The sequence below is a fragment of the Eptesicus fuscus genome, chromosome 15 (genome assembly GCF_027574615.1).
Source record: "Eptesicus fuscus isolate TK198812 chromosome 15, DD_ASM_mEF_20220401, whole genome shotgun sequence".
In the NCBI taxonomy this organism is placed as follows: domain Eukaryota; kingdom Metazoa; phylum Chordata; class Mammalia; order Chiroptera; family Vespertilionidae; genus Eptesicus; species Eptesicus fuscus.
The window spans coordinates 69,428,465-69,441,160 of record NC_072487.1 but is presented as its reverse complement, the minus strand read 5'-3'; the positions used below and the strand labels follow the sequence as shown (position 1 = coordinate 69,441,160).

The window sequence follows — 12,696 nt, the reverse complement described above, 5'->3', positions numbered from 1 at the left end:
ATGGCGCTGCCCTGGGCCCTTGCGGTCTTGAGCCTTCTTCCCCTGCTGGACGCACAGAGCCCGGCGTGTCCCAATTTCTCCGTGCCAATCACCAATGCCTCCCTGGACCAGGTGGGTGCCTGGGCCCTGAGCGCCCTGGGAGCAAGCTCCCTCTCTGGACCCCCCTTCCCCTGCTGGCTCGCGGTCAGCCTCTCCTGGGCGCTAGGTGAGAACCAGGCCAGCCTCCAGCAGCCTTCCTCTGCCTCCAAGCTCAGAGCCTCCTTGCAAAGTCCCTCAGCAGGACAAGCTGCACTGGGGGAGGGGCCGCAGGAGGCAGGGAGGAGGTGGAGGGAGGGAGAGCGATGGCTGATTCCCAGAGTGAGCTCCTGCAGGCCCCACCCCTCCCCTGGGCCTCTGTCTCCTGATTTGCAAAGTGGAAAGATCTGCTGGAGTCTCCTCCCAGCTGACTATCCAGGACTAAGTTCTCAGTCTCCATCACCTGCCCCTGCTTCTCCTCAGATCTCTGGCAAGTGGTTTTATATCGCCTCGGCTTACCGCTTCCCGGAGTACAAGAAGGAAGCTAGCAAAATCCATGCATCCTTCTTTTACTTCACCCCCAACCACACGGAGGACACAATACTGCTCAGAGAGTACATGACTGTGTAAGCCCCCCACAAGTCCCTCGGATACCATCTCAGCTCCAGCCTCAGCCCAGCTTCTGGCCCCTGCTCCTAGCTGCCCAAACCCCTGAAGCAAACCACTGCCCCTGCCTGGCCTCAGTCTTCTCATCCAGGGAATGGGGGCAGGGCTGACTCTAATTGCCACCTGACTCACCCCTCCAAGATTGTGACAGTCCACTTCTCCTTGACTAACTTACTGTTTTTCTCTCCTCTTCTCTTGCTTGAGTGAGGGCAAGTGCATCTATAACTCCACCAACATGAGGGTCCATCGAGAAAATGCGACCCTGACCAAAAATGGTGAGCTCTCAGGGGAAGGGTTGCTGTGAGGGATGAGGAGATGGTGGGTGGGCCAGCCCAAAGGAGGGGACCTGGGGGCTTTGGGCACAGAGAGCCCGGGAGATGCCCACTTCTTACATCTCCATGGGCCAGCTGCCTGCAAACTGAAGCAGTCAGTCATAGCTGCCAACATCTCTGAGCTCTTACTACGTGCCAGGTGCAGTTTGAAGGGCTTCGTGTGAATTAACCCACATTAATACTCATAAACCACCCAAGGAGGGCATCCCAGTGATCAGCTCAGGACATGGAGAGACAGGTGCCCTCTTGTCTCTCTCTCTCATCTTGCAGTCAGACCTACACTCAACCCCAGGTTGGTTCCAGTCCTGCCTCTCAACCACTCCTTTTGTTTTTGTGTTTTGTTAATCCTCGCCTGAGCATATTTTCCCATTGGTTTTTAGAGAGTGAAAAGGAGGGGAGACACAGAAAGGAAAATTCAATATGAGAGACACATGATTGGTTGCCTCCCACACCAGGGCCGGGGAGCGATCCAGCAACTGAGGTACATGCCCTTGGCTGGAATCCAACCCTGGACCCTTCAGTCCCTGGGCCCATGCTCTATCCACTTAGCCAAACCGGCTAGGGCTCAACCACTCTTTGTCCTCTGGGCCCTAAGGGTGGCAGCCCACCCATGTCCCCGCCATCACTGCAGAGAAGGCACAGAGCAGGAACACACAGATGCCAATGGAACTGAACACCTGAGGCTCCTCCCTGAACCTCATTTCCTCATCTGTAAAATGGGGAGACAGGCCCTGACAGCCACAGTTCACACGAGGCTCCTCTGATGCCACATCCATTGGGCACAGGGCCTGGTGCCCAGTAGGAGTGAGGGACACATGGCCCAGGTGAACCCCTGGCCCTCACCCATTGGCTGTGTGGGCCTGGGCACCCCCAGGTTGCCTCACCTGTGAGGAGGGACCCACTGTACCATCTCCATGGTCTCACCCAGACGCTCTCTCTTCCAGAGAATGGCACAGAACATTATGGCCAACTGCTGCTCCCCAAGGACCCCAAGACCTTCATGCTCGCTTCTTTCCCAGAAGACAAGCAGAACATGGGGCTGTCCTTCTTTGGTAAGCACCCCAAACTCCCACCAGGCTTCCCCCAGGGCCACCTGCTCCTAGGCCTGGGCCCCTAGACCTCCAGACCTCCCTGGCCTCTACCCAGCCCCACCCCAACCCCCCCGCCCACACACAAACACACACTGATATGCTCACCTGTCCCCTTGCTCCCTCCTGCAGCTGACAAGCCAGAGGTGACCCCGGAGCAAATGGAACAGTTCTATGACTACCTCACGTGCATGGGCATGGACAAGTCGGAAGTCATGTACAGCGATGAGAAAAAGGTGAGGGCCAGCAGGACTAGGTGGTGCCCACCAGAGGGCGCTCCTGCTTTGGGCAGCCCAGAGGCCCAGAGAGGGCCATCTCCCATCCAGGGCTGCACACCAAGGCAGGAGAGCCTGCTTTTCTGTGCCCATCTCACTGCGGGGACCACTGAGCTTCCCAGAGGCCCATGGGGCCTGGTGCCCAGTCCAGAGCGCACTCCACCTTCCCCCAGGAGTCCCTGCCCTCCCCCGTCACTGTGCTTTCTTCTCCCGCTGTCCTGTAGAACCTGTGCCTGCCGCTGGAGAAGCAGCACGACAAGGAGAGGAGGAAGGAAAAGGAGAGGTCCGAGACAGGCACAGCGTTGGATTAGGACCTCGGGGACTTTGGGGGCCCATCCTAAGACCCCCACTCTCCCTTTGTGCCTCAGTTCTTTCCCCCAGTTGCATCAATAAAGTGTCTGCATTTGGAATAGGCAGGTTGCCATTTGCTCACTCATTCATTCACTCATTCATTCATGTTGAAGCCGGTGCCCCTGCTGTAACCCCCAGCACACACGCCAGGATGGACGATGGCACGTGGTGTGGGAGCCCAGCACGAGGAGGTTCCTTCTGCAGGGGGAATCTGGGAAGGCTTCCTGGAAGGGGCATCTCAACCAGCCCAGAAAGCTTAGGAGCTCGGTAACACCTGCTGTTCCCGCTGCAAGCCAAGGGTCTGAGAGGACGCGTTTGAGGAACATAAGGCAGAGGACCCAAAGCGGGAGTTCAGGTGGATTAGGTGGAGAGGACTCAGGCACACGGCACGGTGCCAGGCCTGAAGGACCTTAGGGCAAACATCACCCTGGCCATCTGGGAGGTGAGCACCCGGGCCAGAGCCAGGGCCAGGGCCAGGGCAGAGACAGGGGAAAGTTGGAGGCACAGAAGCACAGAGGGAGGCAGGAAGAGTGGGAATGTGCCCCCAACAGGCCCACGAGTGGGGAAGGGGGATGGCTGCATCAACCTTCCACCCCACCTGACTGACTTTAGAAACCACAAGTCAATTGACATGCACCACAAACACCAGAAACTAGGAATGGTTTGGGGTTTTTTGGTTTTTCTTTCTTTTTTATGATCAATATTCATTCTTCTTCATTTGCCTCATAGCAAAAATAGAATTTTCCAATGCCCCAAATATACAAATATCACTCATGCACACACATTCCAGAGAAGCTGAGGTACACGCCACTACGGGGTGGGGGGATAGGACACGGCCTGGTGCAGGGCCATAGGCCACGGCCTGGCAGGTAGCTGGCCACTGGCCCAATTCCACACGGATACCCAGGACAGAGCGGGGGCTCGAGATGAGGTACAGAGGGGGCCATGGAGGACGGCTTCCTGGGGGGTCTCCATCCCAGCAGGCCCATGGGAAAGGCTGCTCCAATCACAGAGGAGGTGGACGCAGGTCATCCTGGGGGGCGGCACCCCAAGATATTCCAATGGTCCCAGTGTCCCACCACCTGCCTTGTCTTTCCAGAGATGCCTACTGCCAAGCGGCAGGTCACAGGCCAGTGGCCAGGCTTGTGCCAGAGCCCCTGGCCCCACCCCTTCTTATCTGGCTTCCTGAGGAGGATGCAAGGCCAGGAACACGCCTCCGTTTAAGAACTGTCCACCCGGATAGAAAGTACATATTATTAGCTGGAGGTGGACACGTGCAGGAGACGCCCAGAGACTGCCTGTGGCCTTGGTCCCGGCCTTGGTCCCGGCACCTCCTTCGGGGGCTGGTGCCCTGGGAGGTGACCTCTCCTGATGAGCAGAGCTCTCCCGTTTTGCCAACACCGAGCCTGAGCAGCGGGGCCTGTGCTGGAGGGAGAACCCCTCGTGAGGGGTCCGCAGGGCCTTCGGGGAGACGGCAGCAGGCTGCACGCCCACCTTCCGCCATCTGTCTCTGAGCCCCAGAGCCATCAGAAGAGGCAGGAGCCCCGCAGGCTGTGGGCCTGGCGCAGGTCGGCCGACAGGGAGCGGCTCATGTGCTTGGTGGTGGAGCGGACGCTCTCGGCCGCCTGGACGGCTCGGCTCAGGGCCTTGTTGAGCTCCTCCAGGTCCTCCAGGTCCAGCTGGATGCAGCGCCGGTGTCCTCCAGCTGCCCGGGAGGAGGCTGCGGGGGGCCACTCGCCAGCTGGTCGGGCTGAGGGGGTGGAGGGGGCTGAGGTAGGTCCTCCTCGAGGCGCGTAGAACCTGAGGAGAGGGAAGTTGGCCATTAACTCCAGAGAAGGCTGGGTGCAGCCAAGGAGCGCCGGGTTGTAACCAACCCCATTCTGAGCCCCAGCTAAGCCGCTGGCCCCTACGATCAAGGTCTCAGTTTCTTCACCTCTACAATGGGAACAACAGAGGCAGCCCCTGTGCTGTGGAGTGAATGCCCGCAATCATTAGCCATCAGGGAGATGCCAATCAAAGGCACGTGAGGTGCCACTTTGTCCAGTTCACGCTCATGTGGACGGCTAACGTCAAAAAGACAGGATAAGTGCTGGCGAGGGTGTGGGGACACTGGCTCCCGCACACTCTGCTGTAAAGCGGTGCCGGCACTCTGGGAACGGTCTGACAGTTGCCCTAACGGTTAACCAGTGCCCTGCAGGGACCGGATCCTCATCCTCGGGACCCAGGTGCCAGGCTTGGAATAGGTGCTTTATCAGCACTAGCTCATTCACTGCTCAGGCCTGTGATGCTTATTTCACAGACAAGAGTCCCAGTGCACAGGATTTGTGCACTGGGGGTGGGGGTGTCCTTCAGCCCAGCCGGCACCCTCTCCAATCTGGGACCCCTCAGAGGATGTCCAACTACCAACAGTCGGACATCCTCATAATCCAGGACTGCTGGATCCCAACCGCTTGCCTGCCTGCCTGCCTTATTGCCCTAACCGCTTTTGCCAGCTATCTCGCTCACCCCCAACTGCCCTCCTTGCCTGCCCAATTGCCCCTAACTGCCCTCATCTAACGGCCCGGTAACCCTCAACTGCCCTCCCTTGCCTGCCCGATTGCTTCCAACTGCCCTCCCCTCCGACCAGGACACCCCCAACTGCCCTCCCCTGCCTGCCCTATTGCTCCCAACTGCCCTCCCCTCCGGCCAGGTCGCCCCCAACTGCCCTCCCCTGCCAGCCAGGTCACCCCCCAACTGCCCTCCCCTGCCAGCCTGGTCACCCCCAACTGCCCTCACCTACAGGCCTGGTTACTCCCAACTGCCCTCCCCTGCTGGCCTGGTTGCCCACAACTGCTCTACCCTGCAGGCCATCTTGTGGCTGTGGGTGTCGCCATCTTTGAGGGCGTGACAGCAATTAGCATATCCCTTCCTTATTGGTTGTGGGCCCCGCCATCTGTGCGACAGTGTGAGGTTCAATTGGCATATTCCCTCTTTATTAGATAGGATGAGCAAACGAAGCTCAGAGAAGCTATGTGATGCCGGGGGGCTGCTCCAAATCTCAATCCGCTTGTCCAGCCACAGAATGCTGGCCAGGCCACTTCACCTTTTTAAAGCTTCGTTTCGTCACGTAAACTACCTCCCTGGGCAGGTCCAATAGGAAAATTCAGGTAAACAGCTCTGTGAGCTGCCTAGCCAAGGCAAGTGCTCTGTAAATGTCGGCTCCTGAGGCTCAGGGTCCCAGAGCTGAGGGGCCAGTCCTGGATTCACATCCAGGGCTAATCAGCACCCACTAGATGCTGATACATGTCACCTGAACCCAGTGACCAATAAACAGGCTTCTTGAATCCAATTTTCTCCCTCAGAGACCATCTGGGTTCATTACTCCATGCCCACACACCCCTACTTTCTGAGAAGTTGGGACCAGCTTGGCCTGAGAGTTACCCAAAACATCCCCCAGGGCAGAAGCCACCAATAAAAAACCCAACCAACCCTTCTAGCAAGCAGGCGCTATAAGTCAGTGGGCCACCAGGGGGCAGCAGAGGCACATGCAGCTTTCTAAAGGGCACACAGGCCTCTCAGCCTCTGAGCATGCTCAGTCTTGCAGCTGGAGAACATTTAGGGCCCCATCAGCCCAAGTCCCAGCAGAGTTAGAAGCACTATGGTTCCTGGCACCCTCTATGCAGTATGGATGTTCATACATTTATTAGTTCACTTAATCCTCACCACAGCCCATGTCACAGGGGAACAGTGACCTGGCCAAACCATAACATGGCTATGCAGTCGTGCCCTGAGCCCGGGGACTTTCTCCTCCCCCCTGGCCCATCCACGCCTGGGGACAGCACGCTGGTTAGTTCTGTCCACAGGTGTGAGCCTGGAAGGACAGGGAACGGCCGCAGAAGTAGACACCCCCAGGTGACAGCGGGCACTCGGAGTTTCTGCGGGGCCACCAAAGTCCAGGTGAAACCGTTCCTGCCCAGTGAGTGGGAGCACAGGCAGGGTCTCCACCTGTGCCCGAGGCCTGAGCACGCAGCACGGCCTCTCATAGCTGCCAGAGAGGAAGGTTCCTGAACCACTTGCCCAGACTCCACTGTAAGTGACAAGGTAGCCGGAGCCTCATGGGGGCTGGGGCTCGATGGTGCCCTGTGCCTCTGCTCCCGTGAGCTGGGCACATTGTACCCGTACCCGCAGGAGAAGACAAAGGGGTACACACGCCCAGGTGCTCAGCTGCCTGACAAAGACCCCAGGCTAGTTGTTAAGCAATTCAGAGGAGAGGCCGGGAGGGTGGGAAGGGGGTTCTTACACAGTGGCAGGCGGGTAAGGCATCACGGGAACCGAGGAGACGTAGGCAAACGCAGGAGGGGCTGGTCCCGAAGGCGCAGCAGCCAGATACCACAGTCCTGGGGGCGGCGGGGTCCGGGCCGGGGACCCCACCCGCTTGCTCCTCTGCTTGGGGCTGCAAGCGGAAGGGGCGTTTCTCCTTGTGGACTTTCCTGCTCCTGCCAGGTAAGGACACCAGAGAGACAGTATGACCACCTGGAAGATCTAGCAGAGAACAGAGGGTCCGCCCAGGCCCTGCCCTGTGCAAGCTGGACACGGGGCTGGCTGTGCTGGGAGTGCCGGGATTTGGGAGGCGAACCCTCTGCCCAGTGTGCTCCAGAACAAGGGAGGGGTGTGGAGGGGGGGAGCAGCAGCCCTGCACACCCCACACGGGCCCCAAGCCCCCACTGGCAGAGCTGAGGGGAGAGACTGAACATCTGTCCCTACCTGAGGTGGCTGGGTCTGGGCCGTCACCCTCTGCGGGGGACCCAGGGGACCCAGTTCGACCACACAGGGGACATCGCGGGGCATCAGTGGGAGATGGTCCCAGTGGGTCCCTGGCGACAGCACCACCTGGAAAACCAGAAAGAGATGTGGGGTTAGGGGATTATGTCTGAGGCATCAGGCCTGGAGCTTCCTAAGCAGACCCCCCAAAGCACTGAGCTTCCCTCAGGAACCGTGCAGAGGAGACAATACTGATGGCAACCATGACAGTGAGAGGCCACATTGAATGAGCTCAGGGCCTTCATGCATTATTTTATCAAGTCCAACAAGCCACTGGGCTAGCTGCTGCCGTCACTCCCACTTTACAGATGGGAACGCTGAGGCTCTGAGAGTTTGAAGAATTCTCCAAGGTCTCAAAGCGGTGGTCCTCTCTCTGACCCCAAGCCCAGATCTCTTGACTGCAGCCAGTGCTTGTGGTCCTTCCTCCACAGTGAGACAGGCCCCTCCTCCATGTGGGAGGGGCCCACCATGGTCCCGGGCACCAGAGGGTCAGCGGAGGCCCAAACTTGCCCAGGTAGCAGGAGAGTGGGCACCTTGTTCTCTCCCAGGTAAATCCTCGATGCCCCCTCTGGCTCAGTTCCAGGGCCGGTCCACTTGTTCTTCAGGCCTCAGCTCCGCCATCGCTCCCTCTGGGAAACCCTCCCACACACCGGGCTGAGTTACGTGCTCCTCAGCCACCCTGAGCTGCCCCTCCCCAGCTCTGACCACACCACTGTGTCATTGTCTAGAGTTCCTTGGGGACAGGGCTCAGGGCCCAGCATTGGAAGGTGGTTAGTGAATGAATGAATGAATGAATGAACCAACCAGCGAATTGAGAGGACTATTGGAATTCCAACAAAGGAAGAAGGGCATAGTAGAGTGCTAGGGCTCTGGAGTCACAAGGACCTGAGTTCAAATCCCAGCTCTACCACTTGAAAGCTATATGCCCCTGGGCAAGTTCCTTGACCTCTCTGAGCTTCCCTACTCATAAAATGGCCATAATAACAAAGCAGGCAAAACATACTTCATAGAATTGGGAGGATTAATGTTTGTAAAACCCTTAGCATGATGCCCTGTATACAGAAGGGTATTAATAAATGTCAGCTCCATCATTATCATTATCATTATCATTATCAGCATCATTGCTTGAAAGGCCCCAGAGACCATCTCCAACTCTTTCAACATCATTGCTTGAAAGGCCCCAGAGCCCATATTCCAACTCTTTCATTATGGATGTGGAACCTGAAGCCCAGAGAAGTTAAGGAACTTGCCTAAGTCACACAGCAAGTCAGTGGGGAGAGCTGGGACTAGAACCCAATGTCCATATTCTCAGGCCACTGCTCCCCCCATGACTCTTTCCTGTTGGGTTTGGGGCAAAGAATGGGAGTGGAGGGAGCGGGGAGGGGAGAGAGGATGGAATCGCTGCTCTCAGTCCCCTTGCTGGCCGCACCCTCCTAGTAGGACTCTTCAGGAACTGCTTAAATCATGTCCATGGTTTCTCCATGTCAAGGTCAAGGAGGGTGGCTTTAGGCCTTAGCACCTGGAGCAACAGGTGTGAGGGCAGGACACCCTGGGACACCTGAGAATCCCAGGACAATACGATTTCCTGGTCTGTACCTTTGACCTGCCTCTAAGCTGAAGGCAGGCCCACATCTGGCCCGACATTACCCTCCTCTCTGTGCCCTGGCCGCTTCATCCCTTACCTGTGTCCTGGGTCCTCACAGGCTGGCAGTGAGGACAGGAGACTGTGCTATTGCCTCTTGGGACAATCTTGGGGGGCAGAACATGGTATTCCTGGCCTGGGGGCGAACACAGAACAGTTGGTGTCAGCTCTCCACATGGCTGCAGATTTAAGGGGGTTTAGTATAATGACCTCTCTGTCTCTGTATTGTGTGGACACACATGATATATGTGCATAAATACATATCCTATATAATAAAAGCCTAATATGCTAAGTGTCCAGTCGTCCATTCAACCAATCAAAGCGTAATATGCTAATGATATGCTAAGGCTGCTCAAATGCTTGCTATGACATGCACTGAGGGGGCAGACATTCAATGCAGGAGCTGCTGGCTGGTGGTCAGTGTGGTCCCACAGGGGGAGCACCGCTCAGTCAGAAGCCAGGCTTATAGCTGGCAAGCAAAGCAACTGTGGGACTCCCCCCGGCCAGTGCACGAATTTTGTGCACCAGGCCTCTAGTATTTATATACACACACACACACACACACACACACACACACACACAATTGAGTGACCAGATTATTATGATCTCTGAATGCATAATAATCTGGCCACTCAGTGTAGACTGACCACGGAGTTGAGATTTTAAAATAAGGTTTTTTCATGTATAAGAACTGCATTGTGGGTAGTTAGAGAGAAGCAGAGTGCTTACTAGCCAGAGGCTGGGGGCCACTATCTCCTGGTCCCTTGACATATAAAGATTTGCAAACTTTTCCTTATACATAAGTACACTGAGTGGTCAGTGCACAAAATTCATGCACTGGGGGGGTGGGGTGGTGTCCCTCAGCCCAGGCTGTACCCTCTCCAATCTGGGAACCCTTGGGGGATGTCCGATTACCCGCAGTCGTTCATTGCTCTCACAATCCGGGACTGCTGGCTCCCAACCGCTCACCTGCCTGCCTGCCTGATTGCCCCTAACCGCTTCTGCCTGCCAGCCTGATCACCCCCTAACCACTCCCCTGCCAGCCTGATTGACACCTAACTGCTCCCCTGCCAGCCCCATTGCCCCCAGCAGCCCTCCCCTGCTGGTCCAGTCGCCCCCAACTGCCCTCCCCTGCAAGCCCGGTCACCCCTAACTATCCTCCCCTGCCAGCCTGGTCACCCCTAACTGCTCTCCCCTGCAGGCCTGGTCCCCCCCCCCAACTGCCCTCCCCGCTATCCTGGTCACCCCTAACTGCCCTCCCCTGCAGGCCTGATCGTCCACAACTGCCCTCCCTGCCAGCCATCTTGTGGCTGTGGGCACCGCCATCTTTGAGGGCGTGGCAGTCAATTAGCATATTCCCTCCTTATTGGCTGTGGGCACCGCCATCTTTGAGCTTGGGACAGTCAATCAGCATATTCCCTCCTTATTGGCTGTGGGTGCCACCATCTTTGCGATGGCGTGAGGGCCAATTAGCATATTCCCTCTTTATTAGATAGGATGTGTGTGTGTGTGTGTGTGTGTGTGTGTGTGTATACACATGTACATAAAGACACATTGGTCTTTCTGATTATCGTGAACTCTCAGATTCATTTCATCTCAGATCCTACTTAGGTACCACCTGCCTAGTTCTCAATATACAGAAGCAATGAAGTAACCCAGGCTCAGTAGGATCTGATAGCAAGCCAGGCAGACATGACAAGCAGTGACAAAGAGCGTTGTCACTCTCCCCAGACCCGAGTGGCTGGCTGGGATGCAAATGGCTTATGCATGGGGGTCATGCAGCTCGGGGAGCAGGTGTAGCTAATCCCAGACCCACCCTAGAGTACTAACAGCTTGTGAATGGCTTGTTGGGAGGACTGAATGGGACCCTATCCAGGAGGCAGGCTGCCCGGCGCCTGGCAGATACAAAGGACTCGCTGTTATTGGAACGTGGGTCAGACTCTCAGATCCTGACCCATCCCCGGCCCTGTCCATCTTGGAGTCTCAAATAAGATCTTCTGAATGTTGCCTGATTACTCCTCCTTCTCTCCTCTGCTGTATGGGGTGTCACACGGGGGTCCCCTGGACTCACGGCTGCTCTCACTTCTACCTCCTTGGCCTCTGTCCACTCCACTGGGGCAGGGCACATGTCCCCTGTTTCCTGCCTTGTCCCCAGCATCCAGCATATGGGTCTGAGGTTCACCCCTCTCCCTCCCAGGGAGGTGAGGGTGAGAGCCATGCCTATCACTCACCCACTCACCATAACCGTCAACACACTTGCTGTAAATGCTTGTTTGTCAGTGTCTTCTCCACGGGCAGTCAGATTCATGAAGGCTGGCGCCCTATCCATATTTGTTCTCATGTTAAGCACTTTGAACTCCTACCATGTGTCACCTCAAGCATTACTAGGTGCCGGGTGCCTAGCTCGTAAGAGGAGAGGCCCCTGGGGAGTCAGATCTGAAGGTCCGCCTGGAGCAAACGATTCAGGTCCTGCAAACAGCAGGCGCCTCATAAACCTCTTTACCATGGACCGGCTGAAAGGGCTTCCCCGGATCCAAGCATGGGCCCAGGCAAAGGGGAGGCAACGGAAACTATCTGCTGAATGAACGGGTGGACAAATGCACTGAGATCCAGAGGCGGTGCTCCCTGAAGTTTCCTGTATCACAGGACTCATAGACGTGTAATATTTGAACGGCTAAATGGCAGAGGAGACCTTCCTGGGGGCCATGACCCCTCCGCCCTCCCTTCTGCTCACCTGTATATTGACCCCGGAAGGTGACCCTGTCTGGCCGCCCGGTGCTGCGCATTCCTCTCGTTTTGTCCCGAGCTGCCCGGGGGCTGTCCTTGGTGGTCCTGCCCTTCTGAGAGGACAGCCGGGGGGAGGCTGGCTCAGATTCGGAACCTAGGGTGGGAAGAGGGGCGTCAGAGGGGACAGGCCGTCGGGCTCATGCAGCTCATCCACATCCACCCTTAGTAATGACAGCAAACACATTCGGACCCCTGCCTTGGTGCCCAGCACTGGTCCAGACACTGCCCATACAGTGTCCTGCACCCCCACAGCAACCCCCGGAGGCAGATGCTATCATTCCTGCACCGGTAGCTGTCCCTTTAATTGCACGGAACAGGTAAACAACCCGGTCAAGGTCACACGGCCAGGAAGGCGTGACCTGGGGCTGACCCCGGCCACTGATTCCAGAGCTGTGTGTGACTTTAGGCAGGTCCCCTGCACTTCTGGGCATGGGTGTCCTTATCTGCAGGCCGTGGGTAGGAGGACCTATCTTGCAGGGAAGGTGAAGTGAGATTGTCTACCACAGATACACAAAAGCCTTCTCCACGTTTTGTCTAAGCCTGTTGCTACGGTCCCTGACCGCTGAACAACAGGCCCAGACTGGCCTCCAGAAATCAGCCCTGGCAGGCGGTCACTTACTCAAGGACAGTCGGGGCACCTCCCGCGGCACCGAGGAGGACCTGGCTCGCCGCCTTCCTGCGGGGACAGGTGACTCTGAACCTCCAGGCTCACTGGACAATCTCTCTGTGGATTTACTAGC

The 12,696-nt window shown here is 57.1% G+C and overlaps 2 protein-coding genes across 4 annotated transcripts in view; one reads left to right on the top strand and one right to left on the bottom strand.

The window, feature by feature from the left end:
- LOC129151685 (alpha-1-acid glycoprotein-like) lies at positions 1-2,687 on the top strand. Its single transcript, XM_054727472.1, has 6 exons — positions 1-111; positions 499-641; positions 886-956; positions 1,958-2,065; positions 2,234-2,337; positions 2,601-2,687. Exons 1-6 carry the CDS (start codon positions 1-3, stop codon positions 2,685-2,687), a joined length of 624 nt encoding a protein of 207 aa, XP_054583447.1.
- Positions 2,688-3,967: 1,280 nt separating this feature from the next.
- AKNA (AT-hook transcription factor) overlaps positions 3,968-12,696 on the bottom strand; it is a 42,845-nt gene continuing 34,116 nt past the window's right edge. For all 3 annotated transcript variants that reach the window (XM_028161391.2, XM_054727438.1, XM_054727439.1), the window contains 6 exons: positions 12,576-12,691; positions 11,904-12,050; positions 9,210-9,305; positions 7,471-7,596; positions 7,007-7,202; positions 3,968-4,527 (listed from right to left, as the gene is read on the bottom strand). In XM_028161391.2, coding sequence (XP_028017192.2) covers positions 4,254-4,527; positions 7,007-7,202; positions 7,471-7,596; positions 9,210-9,305; positions 11,904-12,050; positions 12,576-12,691 — 955 coding nt within the window. In that variant the 3' untranslated portion in view covers positions 3,968-4,253. The remainder of the gene's footprint in view (positions 4,528-7,006; positions 7,203-7,470; positions 7,597-9,209; positions 9,306-11,903; positions 12,051-12,575; positions 12,692-12,696) is intronic.

Bases quoted from the DNA above. Each gene is read 5' to 3' on its own strand.
- LOC129151685 (XM_054727472.1), top strand. From the start codon at position 1: ATGGCGCTGCCCTGGGCCCTTGCGGTCTTGAGCCTTCTTCCCCTGCTG. The intron at 112-498 runs GTGGGTGCCTGG...GCTTCTCCTCAG, and splicing joins CCAATGCCTCCCTGGACCAG to ATCTCTGGCAAGTGGTTTTA. The intron at 2,338-2,600 runs GTGAGGGCCAGC...GCTGTCCTGTAG, and splicing joins TGTACAGCGATGAGAAAAAG to AACCTGTGCCTGCCGCTGGA.